This window comes from Moschus berezovskii, chromosome 13 (genome assembly GCF_049115385.1).
Source record: "Moschus berezovskii isolate FMDL1 chromosome 13, NW_MosBer_1.0, whole genome shotgun sequence".
NCBI classification, from domain to species: domain Eukaryota; kingdom Metazoa; phylum Chordata; class Mammalia; order Artiodactyla; family Moschidae; genus Moschus; species Moschus berezovskii.
Genome location: NC_142472.1, coordinates 167,290 through 179,403, shown reverse-complemented (window position 1 = coordinate 179,403; position 12,114 = coordinate 167,290). Strand labels below are relative to the sequence as shown.

Genomic DNA, 12,114 nt, shown 5'->3' with positions numbered 1-12,114 from the left:
GACGGACGGGGCCAGCTGGGCTCAGGAGGCGCAGGGTCCTCTGGCCGCCCATTCAGACGCCTGGGAGGCATCACCGAGGAGTCGCCAGGTCTCAGGGCACAGCCAGGAGAGCCAGGGTGGTCAGGCAGCTGTAGCCCACCCAGCTCGGGGCTTGGGTCCCACCAGGCAGGGTGCCCACTTCAGGGAGCTGGGCTCCGCACCAGGGCAGGCGGGCAGTAAACAGGAGCCTCGCACTCGGGGGCCCCAGCTCCCCACCCGCTACAGCTCAAGCACCCTGCTCACAGTGCTCCTCTTGCTTTAACCAGTGTCCTCTCGCTTGATCCCATGGTCTCCTGGCAGTCCAGCCCCGCCCAGGGTCCTAGGAGCTCGCCAAAGGCTGGGGGCTCCCACCTGAGCACAGCCAGGCGAGAGAGCAGCCAGACACAGGCAGGAAAAGAAGCTACAGGAAGAGCCTGGCTTGTGGACCAAAAATGCCAACAGTTTCTGATACAAATACAAAACATGAAGAAATCAAAAACAACTGCAGAGAAAATGCTCAAGTCACAGAAACTGCAAAGGCAGGTGTCTCAGCAGCAAGGCCCCGGCAGGTTAGGACCTGGCTAAGCTACCCTCAGGGCTCTCAGATGGCAGAGGCCCCCAAACACACCCCCACAGACCCCTGGGTTCAGCCCCCATGAGCCCTGTGACTCTGCAATGTATCTGCAGCCTCCACTGTGCCCAGCAGAAGAAATAAGAGTGAGAATTGCTTGAGGAACTGGAATCTTTTCTAAACTTCGCACACCTGCTGCACAAAGGCTGGTTCCCTGGTGCCACGGGTCCTGCCAATGGGCCTTCCTCCCATCACCTCACAGCGCACTGCTGCCCTGAGACAGCCCCCGGGCGTGTGTGCACACACAGTCATGCTCTGACAAGAGGAGCCCCCGTGAGGCATGAAAGGCAAACGATTCTTGCTCCCAGTCAAGCCCTTGGCCTCGGGGGTGCGGACCTCTCTGGGGGAGTCTGGGGACCCTGCACGCTGCCAGAAGGCCCTGGACATACCGCACCCAGTGGGGTGTGTCTCTATGTGTACATCATATACAAAGAGTTGTCTGCCCTTGAAAGTCAGCCCTACAAAGCAGATGAAACACCCAACTGTCTGATCGTAACTTAAAAACTATTTATGGTGGTCAGTCCCAGGACAGGCCAGCAGGGCCGCCGGAGAAGGCTGAGCTTGCCAGCGACAGGCCTGAACAATCTGGAAATCCCCAGCCCGCCCTCACCCCAGAGGCCATGGGAAAACCCGCCCATCACAGCAGCCCACTGCAGCCCTCTACAAGGAGCTGGGGTGGCAGCATCCCCTGGGGTCTGCACACTGATGGGATTCCTGGAACCAGTTCGTGCTCCTGCATTTCTGCTGACAGCTCTGTGCCCCATCTCAGCTCGCCCTGGAAAGCCCCCAGTCAGCTGGGCCCAACCAGAGGCCTAGTGGCTCGGGGCTGGGACCGAACTTCCTCCCCCACCCCCACTCCCAAGTTCAACAGCCCCATTCCCCCCCACCACCACTTGTCGCCTGCCCAGTCTGGGAGCTTTTCCTGCATAAGGCAACCCCTGGGCCAGCAGGAGGAAGGGATGGTCAGAAGCCAGAGGGCAGGCGTTAGGAAGAAACAGTGCTGCTCTTACCGCACAGCAGCCCACAGGCTGTCCACACAGAGCCCAGACCCTGGTTCTGTCCACGTGGAGCCCAGCCCCCTGGTTCTGTCCACGTGGAGCCCCGCCCCTAGCTTTCTCTGCGTGGACCCCAGTCCCGCATCTGAAGTGTGATCTCAGGTGAAGTTGCTCAGTTGTCCAGAAGCTCAAGAACCTTGGCTGGGAGGTGGTCAGCAGGCCCTGACCTCGCTGTCCTGACCTCACAGGTGTTGCTTGGCTGAGAATGTCCCCAAATGCTCTTTTCAAGATTCTCAGGGGAGGGGAGGCCCTGGAGGGAAGTCAGCTGTCTGCTGAGGAAGTGACTTGACAACACACCCTGTAGGCAGCTCCTCACTGACCTGGGCAATTACAAGTTCATCACCAGACAGCTGAGGTGGTCACCTCTCTCACTGGGTGACTTGGTAAAGTAACCTGGCCTCTCTGAGCCTCAGGGGAGGGGCCAGTGAAAACACGTGCCTGCACATGACACAGAGTCGTGACCAGACTCGATGCAACCTCGTCCGCAGGGACACCTGCTGCTCTCCGTCGTGTCTGGGGCCCTGCAGGCAGGTCCAACAGCATGAAAAAGGCCGGAGCACAAACTCGGGTCAACTGGTCGTTCCAGTCCCTCGCACAGAGCGAGAAAGGAAAATGACATCTTTTCCTTAAAAGAAAAAAACACGAGACAAGGCTACAGAGAAGATCCAGGGGCACAAGCAGCTGTCCTTAGCCACCAGTGTGAGGAGGCTTGGAAAGGGAGGTCCCGGGGGACCACTCTGTGTGGCTTCTGGAAAGGAGAGTCACACAGAAAGAAATAAAGGCCCTGACTGTGCTGTGAAAGTGCAGCACTCAATATTCCAGCAAATTTGGAAAACTCAGCAGTGGCCACAGGACTGGAAAAGGTCAGTTTTCATCCCAGTCCCAAAGAAAGGCAATGCCAAGGAACGCTCACACTACCGCACAATTGCACTCATCTCACACGCTAGCAAAGTAAAGCTCAAAATCCTCCAAGCCAGGCTTCAACAGTATGTGAATTGTGAACTTCTAGATGTTCAAGATGGATTTAGAAAAGGCAGAGGAACCACAGATCAAGTTGCCAACATCTGCTGGATCATAAAAAAGCAAGAGAGTTCCAAAAAAACATCTACTTCTGCTTTATTGACTACGCCAAAGCCTTTGACTATGTGGATCACAACAAACTGTGGAAAATTCTGAAAGAGATGGGAAAATCAGACCACCTGACCTGCCTCCTGAGAAATCTGTATGCAGGTCAAGAAGTAACAGCTAGAACTGGACATGGAACAACGGACTGGTTCTAAATTGGAAAAGGAGTTATGTCAAGGCTGTATATTGTCACCCTGCTTATTTAACTTATTTGCAGAGTACATCATGCGAAATGCTGGGCTGGACGAAGCACAAGCTGGAATCAAGATTGCTCAGAGAAACATCAATAACCTCAGATATGCAGATGACACCACCCTATGGCAGAGAACAAATAGGAACTAAAGAGCCTCCTGATGAAAGTGAAAGAGGAGAGTGAAAAAGTTGGCTTAAAACTCAACATTCAAAAAACAAAGATCATGGCATCGGGTCCCATCACTTCATGGCAAATAGATGGGGAAACAGTGGAACCAGTGAGAGACTTTATTTTGGGGGGGTTCCAAAATCACTGCAGATGGTGACTGCAGCCATGAAATTAAAAGTCACTTACTCCTTAGAAGAAAAGTTATGACCAACCTAGACAACATATTAAAAAGCAGAGACCCTGCCAACAAAGGTCCGCCTAGTCAAGGCTATGGTTTTCCCAGTAGTCGTGTATGGATGTGTAAGTTGGACCATAAAGAAAACTGAGCACTAAAGAATTGATGCTTTTGAACTGTGGTGCTGGAGAAGACTCTTGAGAGTCCCTTGTACTGCAAGGAGATCAAACCAGTCCATCCTAAAGGAAATCAGTCCTGAATATTCACTGGAAGGACTGATGCTGAAGCTGAAACTCCAATACTTTGGCCACCTCATGTGAAGAACTGAGTCACTGGAAAAGACCCTGATGCTGGGAAAGATTGAAGGTGGGGGGAGAAGGGTATGACAGAGGATGAGATGGTTGGATGGCATCATTGACTCAATGGGAATGAGTTTGAGCAAGCTGTGGGAGTTGGTAATGGACAAGGAGGCCTGGTGTGCTGCAGTCCATAGGGTCGCAAAGAGTCGGACACGACTGAGTGATTGAACTGACTCTGCACACAGATCATACCCAACTGGATCCACTGTCAAGTTCAAAACAAAGCTCCAGACAAGGTTAAATGTCAGCATCCCTCCCTTAAACGTCCCAAAAATCCAGAAGCCCAGGCCCCTTCCTGGGATCTCACCAGCTCTGGAGAGTGGCCGAGGGCGAACCAGTCCCAGGAGAGGCTGGCGTCCAGGCCCTGGTCCTGGTCCTGTGGAGGCACCAGCGGGCACCAAGCAAGCAGGACTATTTCTGGAGCAGCGACAGGGCAGCAAGGCTAGTGCAGCACAGCCCCGACTGACTGAGGCTCCAGACGCCGAGTCACCCTGAGTCCTCTGCGGCGACTTTGTTTACCTTCGGGTTCCATCCTGCTGGCAATGGGGCTAAGACAGCCACTTCTTACGCTTCGGAAACCATTCCGATAACAGGAGCAGAAACTATGCAGAGGAAAACACAGGCCCCAGAGACACTCCTGGTCTGACTTAGGGGTGAAGGGCACAGTGCAGATCGAACATGAGGGGGTTCCAGCCCCTCCACAGAGGGCGGGCCCCAGGGTGGACATGCAGCCTCACCGAAGGGGTCCTTGTGGGATACTGACCATCCCCACTACGGGCTACAAGCTTGCTCGAAAACCACAACAAACAAGGCCATATCCTAGGACAGACCCGGCCGGCTGTACAGAAACACACGAGTGCTTGCAGACACTCAGAGGACTGGGGCCACCGCCTGGTCCCCATTCTCCTGTTGATGCAGCACATCCAGCAGAGAAGCGCCCGGACACTGATGCTGAGCGGCTCTGAGCCTCCCAGCAGTGCCGTGTGGGAACACACACGGGTCCAGGCCCTGGCGCGAGCTGCACGTGGAATCGGGAGACTTGATCACAGAGCGTGCGATTACCCTGCAATCTGAATGTGTAAGCTGTTGAGTTCCAGAAGCTCCCTCACACTTAAAGAAAAGCACAGGGTCCTGTGTGGATGGCAGGACTCTAAGTTCCCCGTCATCTGGGTTAGAGCTTCCTGACCACAGGTCTGCAGCCCAAGACGCCCGCATGTCCACGTCCATTCGAGGCCCCCGCCTCATGCACCCTGTGCTGGGTGGCCGCCCCCCACTTGTCCTGCCTGCGTGAGCCTCTGCAGTCCAGGAAATTGTCTTCCTGGGCCCTGGTATCCTCCGCAGAGCACTGTTCCCTTCACATTTTAAGTGGCTGTGATTTTTAACTCTTCCTTTAGCCATCTATATACACAACAGTAATGGTCTTGCTTCTTCCAACAGATCTATTTTCTCTTCCTACAGAAGTGTCTCAACACTCCCCAGCTGGGGCCCAGTGGACAGACGTGCGTGGGGTCGTTTCCACGCCTGTCTGTCTCCCTGCTCTTCTTGGGGACCGTCGGAGGCGAGCGGGCTCTTCACGCCGCTGTCTTTCCAGTCACACCCATGGCTTCCTGCAGGTCACACGGCCTGGCTGGGCTCCAGCTCATTTCTCTGAAAGCTGCAGAACCCTCCTGGCTGTGGGGGTGCCACCGTGTAATCACCCCTTCAACTGGCATTTCCCAGTCCTCTGAGCATTCCTGAACACCACCAGCGACTGACAGCAGTGGGAACACAGACCCCCATCCTGACAGTGGGGTGCAGAGGAGAGGCACCGGCGAGGACCCCCCCTCCCCCCCCCACTCAGCCGGAGCCCTAACCTGTTATAGGACGAGCTGAACAAGCAGCTTCCAGTTGCAGCAGCTAACACCTCGCCATCAAGACGGGAGCACCGCAGGCGTCTTTGTTCACACTGGCTCACTGAGCCGCACACAAAGGGCCTCGGGCGGCTCAGCTGCGCCTGGGGCAGCTCCTCCTCTCCCTGCAACAGAGCAGGCTGAGGCCGAGCCCGCCTCGCTGTGCCTGGAGCTGCAGTCAGCCAGCAATTGCCCAGGACTTCACCTCAGGCCCCCTGCCCTTCCTGAGCGACCAGCACCCAGTGGACCCCCCTCCCTTGGAAGCAGGAGAGTGCCTGCAGCCTCCACTTTCAGGTGCGACTTCCAAGCGATGCTTCTCAGCTTCGCTGCTCCCACTTGGGTTGTTTCCATAGTGTGATGCGTGATGCACTGACTCCCAATCGCCCTCAGGAGGGCGTGAGTATGGACTTGAGCACGCACCTCATAAATTTGAGAGAAGTCCGGACATTTCCTGCCAAATGCCGAGGCCCTGCCCCTGAGGCCCTCCTCCCTGCGAGCCGGGCTCCGTGGGGGCAGCCGACTAGGTCCCTGCTCCTGCACGACCCTGCCTGCACGAGCTCTGTGCCCCCACCTTTGTCCCAGCGTCTGCGCCCAGGGACCTCGTGCCCCGTCCTCACACAGGCCTGCCCACTCTGGTGGGGATGGGTGGTCCCTGCTGCCAAGCTCACTGCACGGGGAGCCAAGAGCTGGCAGGCTGGGGTTGGGGTGGGCGCCTTCACCTCCCTCCTCTGATGGCAACAGCAACGCCGTGGGCTTGTGAGAACGTAGGTGAAGCCAGAGAGCGTGTACCCCGCCCCACCCCACACGCCAGTACACGCCCCTTCCCAGGAAGCCCAGAGCCACAGGCTGGGTTAGGACAGACCTCACTGCCCCAGGCAGAGCCAGCTTGCACACTGGTCCTCGGGGGCTGAAAATAGCTTGAGAGCCTAGCTCGGTTAATAGAATATCCAGGTTAATTTTAGAATCGGAGAGCTCCGGAGAATATAAAACCCCCGATGCCAAGACCCGTGTGTGGCCAGCACAGCCCCTCCTCCCACTGTCTACACACACACACACACTGTGACATCACCCGTCATGTTCACAGACCGTGTCCTCCGACTGAGCCCTGTGAAAGCTCTTCTATTAAAAACCATTTCAACTTACAAGCCCTCATCTGAGCCTCGCAGACCCTGTGATGGGCACACCACTGCTTCCCACAGTGGAAATCAGGTTAAAAGTCGCTCTCAGACCTGGAATCCTGAACTCTCAACCCCTGAGGTCCAGGGCTTCTTCACCAGGCTGCCCAGGGTCCCTCCCCGCTCCCTCCCGGCCAGAGGGGCCTCCTGCTTCTGGGAGGATGCGTTTGCCGGCCAGGGAGGTGCGGAGGTTCCCTGCTACTGTGCCTGCTGCACCCAGGCTGCGTTCACCCTTGGCAGCGGCAGGGTCTCGGCAGATGGAGGAGGAAGAGGCGGGTGCTCTGAGCGCCGGGGAGAAGGGGGCCACTTCTGGACCCAAGAAGGAAGGCCTCCCTGTAGTCTCACTCAGGACTCAGCACCGATCCCAGATGCCCTCAAACCTGACAGCAGTCCAACCACAGGCCGGGCTAAGGGGACTTTTCAAGTGCAAGTCCAGGATTTTCTGTTTTTTAGCTTGAGAGAAACCCCTCTGTATTGCTCTTAACTGAACACATTTATTGAGACGACACTTTTAAAAACAAGGAGTAACTCTCATGGAAAAGGGAAACATCACTGGAAAGTAAAGCCGTGTCGCAAGTCCTAGAGGAGCGCCAGGTCCAAACGACAGCGCGGGGCAGGGGGGCTCCCGCTGGGGGTCTGCACCCATCCCGCCAGCAGTCGCTTCCCTCCCAGGGCTAAAGCCCTGACTCACGGAAACTCAGAAGAGCACACTTCCTCAAAGTAGCCTCATAGGAAGTGTGCTCTGTCTTACTTGACATGAGACACTGCTGTTACCAAAGATAGACCACGGGTAAGATAGCCAAGTGTGCAGAAGAACCATCCAAAATAACTGCGAGATTTGAGTGGGGAAAGACACAGGTTCTTTAAGACAAGGACTCGAAATAGTTACAATAAAAATACCTTACTTTAAAAAAAAAACCTTACTTTTTTCCAGCACTTTCTTATGTATTATCTCATTTGCAAAAGGTGGAAGGAAAAAGAAAGGGGAAGAGGAAAAAAAGGAAGAGATTCTTCCCATTTTCCCCAGAGTTAGCCTCTCAATGACCAAGTACCACCACACGTTCCAGACTGAGGACTGCAGCCCCACCCGAAAAAACTCTTCAGCTCCCAAAACATTCTGCCCTTCCTCTCAGCACTAGGAGCAGTGATGCTGCTGATGGTATAACTGGAGGGAGAATTCCTCTGTCGCTTTCTGGGGAGCGGCGGGGCGGGTAGGGAAGCTCCCACAGGATGCTGCAGACAATGACTGCCGGCATTTTGCAAATGGAAAAACGAGGCCATGAAAGGGGGGGCGCTTGCCCTGCATCTTCCAGCCGGCAGGCCACCAGCAGACACAGGCGTGCTGCCAGCCAGCCCCAAGACAGGGCTCAGTGTGAACGGCCGATCAGCCAGGGTCTCCCGGAGCCAGGAGGCGGGTGTGCCTGTGCCACCTGCGTAGCCACCCCTCCTCCGGGTCAGTGCTGGGGTCCCTCCTCATTGGCCTCCCTCCATGGCCCAGCACCCAGGCAAGTCAGAGTCAAGCCTGGCCACAGCAGAGGAAGGTGGAAAGAAGTGGAAAGCTCGGGGCACCATCAGGCCCTCCTACTCACAGTGGAACAAGACTAAGCCCCTTGACCAGCTCCTGCATTCCCCCTCTGGGGCCGGGCCCAGGTTCGAAGTCAGCAGCAAGGCCCACACCGCCTCTTTGCTCCAGCACAGGAGGAGGCCCTACCTGTGCTTTGCGGAGGCCCTTGCTCCCTGCAAGCCACAGCGACAAAGATGGGACAATCCCACACGGTGGGTGAAGACAGAAGACAGGGGCTTCTGAGAGCTGGAACCATGCCCAGGGAGCTGGACCACTATGGACAGGCGTTTCTGCTCATCCCCTCTGCTGCAGTCCCCAAACATCAGGGAAGGGGTCTCCAACGGCTCTAATAACACCCGTCCCCACGCGGAATTGGAACAGCAGATGTTCAGTGGCTGCACTAATCCCCCACTGAGCCGGGCACTCCTCTCACTTGTTTAAAGCGACACACACAAAAGAGAGAAAGCCTAACCAAGCAGCATCTCCAAGCCCCTTCCCTCCAGGCCCGGCCCATCTGTATGGGTCCAGAGCCTCCCCGAGGGCGTCCTGCCAGGCCAGCAGAGTTCCTCTCTTGGACCTGTGGGGGCCTCCTCGCCCTCTGCTTCTTGGACTGGGCCACTCTAGAAAGAAATCAATTTTCTCGGCTTCCTGACACGAGTCCAGGCTGGCCGTGCGGGACTCGAACTCCAAAGTCCCCAGACCCCCTTCTGCCTGCTGCACTCAGAAGCTTGGCACACCCCCGCGGCCATGCCCCACCCCTTCCTGTCCCCTGATTAAGGAAGCAGCTCAAGGCCTCTGGTGTGAATCCCCTTCATGCTCACTGGCCCTCGGGCTGAGAGGCACTTTCCCTGCCTCACTTCAGGTGCAGGGCCATGCTGAGCCTCTCTGCAGAAAGTGACAGCAGATTCCAACCAAGTAAGCAAGAGAAACCCTCTCCAGGCAAGCTTCTCAGGGCTGAAGTGCAGCCCCATCCTATCTGCAGTGCTTCTGAGCCAAATATCAACAGTGTCTCAGCGATGATCCATAAACCAAAATAAAGCAGACAGGAAACAACACGCTGATTTGGGGTGGCTGGAATTCCTAAGCAGCATCAGATGTCATCAACAACTGACGCTCCAGCAGTCACTGGGGGCCTGGCATGGTTCCCAGAGGCCCTTTTTCACAAGGGAACGTGGAGGACCCGGGGGTTCAGTGAGCAAGAAGGACCCTGAGAGGGCAACTCTCGTGGGCCTTAGAAGCCCTCTCCAGAGGGAGCTGTCCTCTCAGCCGGCACACCGATGGCAGTGACGGGTAACGGTCACTCCAGGCGCCGATCTTGTTTGGGGGGAACTTGTACATCACCCTTCCCAGTCAGAACTGGGAAAAAGCAAGTCTCTCCACATAAACCCAGGAAGTCCAGACACAGCCTCCCAGCCCCTCCCCCAGCTCCTGGGTCCAGTGAGAGCGGCCGGAGGCTCTGGGGACACGACCTGAATGGCAGGCCCTGGTGGCCAAGAGCTCCCTCCGCCAGTTCTCAATGGAAGGGGGAGGGGGTGGCTGTCCTGGCGCCCTGCCCTGAGAGAGCCCTGGGCCAGAGCGCAGGCACACAGTCACAGGCAGACACACACACATACACATCCACCTACACAGCCGCCGGCACACACGGGCTCCGGTCAGCCACCCGCTCGGCCCCCCGCCCCGGAGGAAAGGTGCAAGAGCTCCCACGTCCCCAGCAAAGGAAGTGTCTGGGTGCCGCACTCAGCGAGGCGCGGAACCCCAAGCTGGGTGTTTCTGGCACCTAAAATTCTCGCATCCGGAGAGCCCCCGTGCGCGCGCTCGTGCACACGCAGACGCGCAGTCCCTGGGGACCAGACCCAGGTCCGGCGGAGCACCTCCCCCTGCTGCAGTCGACCCTGCCTCCGGGGACCCGGGGACGCCAGCGGCGGGGAGCTGCGTCCCCCAGGGCCAGCGGCCCCCTCGGCCCAGCGCGCCCGCGGGGCAGGCGGGGAGAGGGCCGCCGCTGGGCGTCTCTGGTGCTGGGGAGGGGGCCGCGGCTACGCTCGCCCGGGGTGAGGAGGGGGCCGCAACCGGGGAGCGCGCATCGCCGGGAGGCGCCGGGGCCGTGGACCCCAGCGAAGGGGCTGGGGACCCGGGGCGCCGCCGCGAGCCCGCCGAAGACTCCGCCGCCCCGCCCGCTCCTGGGCGCTCACCGATCTTGATCTTCACGCTCTGGAAGACCCGGAGCCCCTCTTCCTCCACCGCCATGCTGGGTCCGCCGGGATCCGCGAGCCGAGCCCCGCGGAGCAGCCGGAGACCGAGCGGCGGCGCAGTCCCCGCGCTCCGGGCCAGACCCCGCGCCCGCGCGCCCGCGGCGCTCCGCCTCCGGCCCCGCCCACAAGCCGCCCATTGGCCGGGGACGCGGGCGGGGGCGTGGAGGCCAGCCCCCCGCCCCGGTCGCCCAAAGCCCGCCGCGGGGCGGAGGCGTCACCGTCCGGCCAACGGCGCGATCCCAACTGCCCATTGGTTGAGAGCGAGGAGGCGGGGCGGGGAGGCTCCGCCCACACCCCAGGCCCTGGGGGCCGGTTCTGTGTCCGCGAAGCATCCCAGGGACCGCACCGGACTCCTGGCTCGGCAGAGAAGAACCGGCGGGGAGTCCGGGGTGCAGGCCGGCGGCGGGAGCAGGACGGGGGTGCAGTGGGAAGCAGCCGGAGGGGCGACCGGGCTGGTTGCTGCAGGGGAACCAGGCCGAGCAGCCGGGTGTGCGGGAGGCGGCGAGTGTTGCTGGGTGTGGGGGGACCAGGCGGGGTCGTGGGAGGGAAGAACATGCACAGGGATTTAAGAAACGCAAACCTAAAGATGGAAAAGGAAAAGAATTCCCCGGCCCAACTCAGTCCCCACAGAGTGGGCGCTGCAGGCGACCTGGGATCTGGAGGAGCGGGCAGTCCTGGTGAGATTCAATCCCTCCAGCTGCCAACCTGCCCGTCCCCGGGCCTCGGGCCACCCTGGCTCCTAGCTTCTCATAAGGCCAAGTGCACGCCTGTCTGTCCTCCCTGCCCCCAGGCTACCATCCTCAGAGCATTTTCTGTGTCTACTGACTTCACATCCTCTTCCCCTCCTCTGGCTTCAGAGCGCCCGGCACAAGCACACACACACACCAGAATACAAGCGTAATAAAGAGAGAGGCCTGTTCTCTTCGTTACTTTTCCTCACTTCCTTGAAGAAACGTTCAGGTCTGTGTTGACAAAGGTTAAGACCCTCTTTACCCAGACTCCTCGAGCCTCCTTCCAGGTCCTAGTCATCTCCTGGAGTTTATCTTCTCAAGACCGTCACAGGAGGTGTTTACTGGGGTTTAACAGGAAGGTTAGGGCAGTAGCCCTTCCTTGGTCCAGCCCCCAGTGAGAGCTGCTGCATCCTCCTCCAGACCTTGGGGGCTCCTGCAGTAAGCCAGCCTTCCTTTGATCTGACCTGGGAGGGCCTTGCCTCCATCTGGGGAACTGGAAAGCACCCCCAGCCCCCAAGTTTCTCAAAGGGTCTGCTTGAGCCCCGGGAGAGATGCCTTGTTGACCAGCTGCTCCCCAATGCAGTCTTCCTTTCCTTGCTCCCTCTCAGGACTCCCCTTCTGGGAACACTTCCAAAAAAGCCCTGCACACTCCTCTGTCTGCTTCGGAGTCTGTTTCCAGAGAAACCAGCATAAGAGAGTTGGGGCCAGGAGTGTTCTATGAGTGGCCTCTGTGATGGGGTTTGAGAGCTGGGAGCCCCCTACCTGCCAGTGACTGCATCCAA

The 12,114-nt window shown here is 58.3% G+C and overlaps 1 protein-coding gene across 3 annotated transcripts in view; it reads right to left on the bottom strand.

The window, feature by feature from the left end:
• The window catches only part of RASA3 (RAS p21 protein activator 3), a 107,016-nt gene that overhangs the window by 78,699 nt on the left and 16,203 nt on the right, over window positions 1-12,114 (bottom strand). The window contains exon 1 of one of the 3 annotated variants that reach the window (XM_055426757.2): window positions 10,542-10,696. The exons of 1 other annotated variant lie outside the window; for it this stretch is intronic. In XM_055426757.2, the coding sequence (XP_055282732.2) occupies window positions 10,542-10,596 (55 nt within the window). In that variant the 5' untranslated portion in view covers window positions 10,597-10,696. Of the gene's footprint in view, window positions 1-10,541; window positions 10,697-12,114 lie in introns of those variants that run through there. One more of the 3 variants, XM_088842556.1, reaches the window with a different exon arrangement.